Source organism: Vulpes vulpes, chromosome 12 (assembly GCF_048418805.1).
Source record: "Vulpes vulpes isolate BD-2025 chromosome 12, VulVul3, whole genome shotgun sequence".
NCBI lineage: Eukaryota > Metazoa > Chordata > Mammalia > Carnivora > Canidae > Vulpes > Vulpes vulpes.
Window position 1 is genome coordinate 47,253,186 of NC_132791.1, and position 4,768 is coordinate 47,257,953.

The 4,768-nt window shown below is 44.1% G+C and overlaps 1 protein-coding gene across 1 annotated transcript; it reads left to right on the forward strand.

The window, feature by feature from the left end:
* Positions 1 to 2,529: 2,529 nt before the first annotated feature.
* TPD52L3 (TPD52 like 3) lies at positions 2,530 to 3,305 on the forward strand. The gene is made up of 2 exons (XM_026001301.1): positions 2,530 to 3,191; positions 3,239 to 3,305. The coding sequence occupies exons 1-2, from the start codon at positions 2,530 to 2,532 to the stop codon at positions 3,303 to 3,305; spliced, it is 729 nt and encodes a 242-aa protein (XP_025857086.1).
* Positions 3,306 to 4,768: the final 1,463 nt, after the last annotated feature.

The window sequence follows — 4,768 nt, forward strand, 5'->3', positions numbered from 1 at the left end:
TTTCAAAAAATAAATGTTTTGTATATGGTTATACATAAGCCTAATAAAATGGATTGTCTATTGTGTTACTTATTTGCACAGGTAGGTCTATTCATGAGGTCAGAACAATGCTAGCTAGCTAGGAGGCCCCCTTCCAGAGGCCATGTTTTGTTTTGGATCATTACACTACTTACAAGAATCAAAGTTTAACAAGAGATTTCATTCTTTGAACTGAAGGGCATGGAAGCATAGAAAAAGAACAGGCAGTGAAGCTGGTAGCTGAAATAGTTAAAGAAGGATAATCAAACGCAAATTCAAATCTGGTCATTTGGGGTTTTTTTGTGGGTTTTTTTTTTTGTATATTTTTTTATTGGAGTTCAATTTGCCAACATAAAGCATAACACCCAGTGGTCATCTCATTAAGTGGCCCCAACCCTCTGCCCACCTCTCTTTCCACCACCCCTTGTTCATTTCCCAGAGTTAGGTGTCTCTCATGTTCTGTCACCCTCACTGATATTTCCCACTCTCAAATCTGGTCATTTGGAATCTTAACTTTGAATGGACAATGTGTGTTTCATGTTATTTAGCTTAATTCAGGGTGTTCTTTAACTTTCATCCTCAGTTTTGAAAGAGTTCCAGTTCAAAGAGAGCATTCCTGAAACCACTAGTGTTTCTGCAGGCAATGGAGGAAAAGTTCACTCTGTGGAATAAAACATTTTTTTAAAGATTTTATTTTTTTATTCATGAGGGACACAGGGGGAGAAGCAGAGAAATTGGCGAGGGAGAAGCAGGCTGCCTGACAGGAGCCTAATGCAGGACTCCATCCCAGGACCCCAGGATCACAACCTGAGTCAAAGGCAGACACTCAACCATTGAGCCACACAGGTGCCCCAAACAAAACACTTTTTGGGCAGTCCTTGCTGCCATTTTCAGGCCTTTATACCCATAGCCAAACTTTCATGCTTTCAACAAGAACAATCCTCATTTTTTTTTAATCTAAAGAAGTACACACTTCAGAGCAAGACGTAATAAACACTACTAAGTTATGTGAAAGAGTTATTTAATATAAACCCAAAAGGCTTAAGTTAGTTTGGATGCCCAGCTAGATGCTTCACTGTAGCTACATAGGGCATGTGTATGGCAAATGCTGGAATTTGCTAAGGATCACATCATGTACCATAAGATCATGCTTGCAGTAACTACCAGAATCTCCAACAAAATCGCTAGAACCTAAAGCTTGCTCAAGGCTATTCCCTGGGAATGGGCAGCCTAGCAATGGACTAAGTGATAGATGATCACCTGCCCTCACTGGATTAAAGTCCTGATTTTTCCACTGTATGAATTATAAGCTCTGACTGGAAATAAGGGATATGGTAATTTTATATCCAGACAGACACTATCCAACTATGACTTTACTTTGCAGACCATTTCCCACATCTGATAGCCATGTGTGTGGGCAGACATGCTTTCAGAAATAAGTGGCTGATTGGGAAGAAAAAAAAGCAACTGCAATATTAAAAACCTACACACTGTCCATGTGCATATGTCTTATTTCTCTTCTCCTAAATTCTGAGGATAGTAGTCTTTGCTTTTATTAAGCTTAAAATTGCCACAACAATTAGAGATTTACTTGTTCTCCTTCTCTCTCTTCCTAAAAATAACAGGCAACTATGACTGGTCAGACTCCTTTTCTGAGTTTCACTATCCGAAGCCTCTGGCACCGTTGATACTTCACACCACAGGAGCATGCATGTTCATCATCACCTAGACTCAAGATTATGAGGAGCCTTCAAATCCACTTTATGAGAAGTCCTAGGAGTTTCTCGGGCTCTTTGGTAGCCAGGGAAGGGAAAATGGAATTTAGGAGTTCTAAACTCTGTGCCCCCACTCCTGGGCAGTTTTCATTTGTTTTCTGTATTGGGCTTTTTTTTTTTTAATTTTTTTATTTATTTACGATAGTCACAGAGAGAGAGAGAGAGAGAGGCAGAGACACAGGCGGAGGGAGAAGCAGGCTCCATGCACCGGGAGCCCGATGTGGGTTTCGATCCCGGGTCTCCAGGATCGCGCCCTGGGCCAAAGGCAGGCGCCAAACCGCTGCGCCACCCAGGGATCCCCTGTATTGGGCTTTTTAAATAAATTTCTGTTCGTACAAAGGGTTCAACTGATTTTCAAGAGTTTGGCCAAGTCTGGGGTGGTGCAAAGAGGTCTGTAAAGGAAGCCAGACTTTATTCGAAGGCGGAGACCTATCCTGGACTGTGGCAAAAGGAAAAATACCTCTCTTCTCTGATAATAATCTGCGTACTGACCACCTCACATGTTCATTGTGACGTGGAAACACCACCAGGAGCGTGCAGTCATTTCGGGGGAGTCCAGGTTCCTTGAACCCGGAAACCCCGCCTAGCGCCCTGAGCTCCCAGGGCCTGCCCTGCCCCTGCCCGCCCACTCCCTCCCTCCACCCAGAAGTGGATGCACTGAGCCGACGCATCCCGCATCCCCCCTGCGTGTCAGTGACTTGAGGCCCACCGAGGAGACCCGCCCACCCACTACCATATGGATCCATCCCTCCCAGAGTCCTGTTACACCAGCCGGGAGTCGGACCCCACAGGTTTGGATTTCCACTCTGCTGGCCGAGATTCTCTCTCCGCTGGCCACCAGTTCAACTCTCTGTGCCAGGAACTGGACCTGGACTCTCTTCATGAAGATCTTTCCCAGTCCATGCCGGGCACCACGACAGAGACTTCAGCGAGCGCCCCTGAATCCTGCCAGACTGCCGAAGCAGAGGATCTCCCAGGGGCTGCACGAAAGGAGCTCAAATCCGAACTCACTAAACTGGAGGAGGAAATTGTAACCCTACGCCACACTCTGGCAGCCAAAGAAAGGCGTTGCACGGATCTCAAAAGGAAGCTGGGCCTCGTAGCCTTGGTGGCACTAAGGCAGAATCCGTCCAAGAGCTGGCACAACGTTCAAGTGTCCGATGTTTACATGAAACAAAAGGCGCCAGCTGCCCTGTCCACCATGGGCTCTGCCGTTTGCAGGAAGCTTGGAGACATGAAGAAGTCAGCCACATTCAGATCCTTTGAAGGTCTGATGGGAGTGATCAAATCCAGAGTTGCTGGTGGAAGAGAGCTCAGCAGTGACTGCCTGCCTTCTTCAGCTGGGAGTGGGGACGATCTCCCGGCTTCAGGCAGTAGGGATGACCCACTCCCACTTTCCCGAGTGGGAATGACCCAATCCAATGCAGTAGACTTGATCAAGTTCTGAGGAGTGGAGATGATCTGGTTGCAGGCAGTGGGCATGATTTGCTGCCCTTTCTGGAGCCAGAATGAGCCCCTTGGTAACCTTGCCTGGCCACCTAACTAGTGCAAGAACCCCCTTTTCTCATCATAATTGCTACCCTGCCCATCAAAAACAAGCAACTAAACCACGCTTGTAAAGTTAATTGAGGAAATGGACAGAGTCCAGTTTTGAGAAAAGTAATTCCCATTTGTACATAGGCATTTGCTTCTGTTGGGGTAGAGAACCCAACATCTTGTACCCAGTTGTTTTACACTAAAGTTGGTAGGTTAAATGTATCACTACACTATCCTTCTGGATAAAACTTCTATTTGCTTGGGCATATATTATAACACGTCACTAACTAAAGGTAGTCCCTCCAATCTAAGAAGGTGATCCTGTTTTGTTGATTCTTGAATGCTTCCCTATTCCTTTGATTTTCCTATAAGCAAAACCAAAAACACAGCAAATGCATTAAGTAAACTGTAAAGGCACTTTTGTGTATCTCAACCCTCCATGGATATCCAAACACAAACTTTGCTCCGATTAAAACAAGATGTTCACCTGTTCTACATGGTTGTTTCTTAGTTTGTAGTGTCCATAAGCCAAAATGGTTTTTCTGTGCTGAAGAACGAAAGACAGACTTGCAGCATACATAAAGTTAAAGTAGCCCAACAGGCAAAGGCTTTGACCTTATACTGCAGAAAACTTTGTGTTAGGGAAAATCTCAGACTGACATCATGGACCAAACCCAAAATATGTTCTATTTTATTTAATAATTCAAGCAAATGAACAGTTTCCCCCAATAAATCTTCAACTCCCTAAGAGAAGTAAAGAACATATCTCTTTTTATTCATCATTGTATTCCCATGCCTGGCTTAGGGTAGATGTTCAAAAAACACTTGAATTAATGAAGGAATTAATATCACCTACTTCAGACATCAAATCTTGGATCAAAGAGGTTATCAACAACATGTTGACAAGTTCCTCCAACTTCTTTTTTTTAAGATTTTATTTATTTATTCATGAGAGAGACAGATTGAGAGAGAGGCAGACACAGGCAGAGGGAGAAGCAGGCTCCATGCAGGGAGCCTTATGTGGCCTCGATCCAGAGTCTCCAGGTTCATGCCCTGGGCTGATGGCAGCACTATGCTGCTGAGCCACCCAGGCTGCCCTCCTCCTACTTTTAAACAAAGCATTTTGCTTCCCTATTCAAAGATAATTTAAGACTACCATATGTCAGGCTCTGAAGGCACAGAAATTAGACATAGTCTATGCTCTCTAGAAACAAATTTTCAAATCACTATGACTCTGCATTGGGCACTACAATAGAGAAAGTCTATGAAGAAAGTAGTTTTAACTTTGCCTTGATAGGTCAGAAAGGAATTCAGAGAGGCAGAAAGTCAGAGGATACTAGCTGGAATTTACCAGACAAGAGTAGAATACTCCAGGGAATATCCAGAGAAACTAAGTCATGTAGGAATGTGATAGAATGGCATGCTTCAGGAAATACCAG

Coding starts and splice junctions, on each gene's coding strand:
- TPD52L3 (XM_026001301.1), top strand. CDS start 2,530: ATGGATCCATCCCTCCCAGAGTCCTGTTACACCAGCCGGGAGTCGGAC. Junction 3,192..3,238: donor GATGACCCACTCCCACTTTC/CCGAGTGGGAAT, acceptor TGATCAAGTTCT/GAGGAGTGGAGATGATCTGG.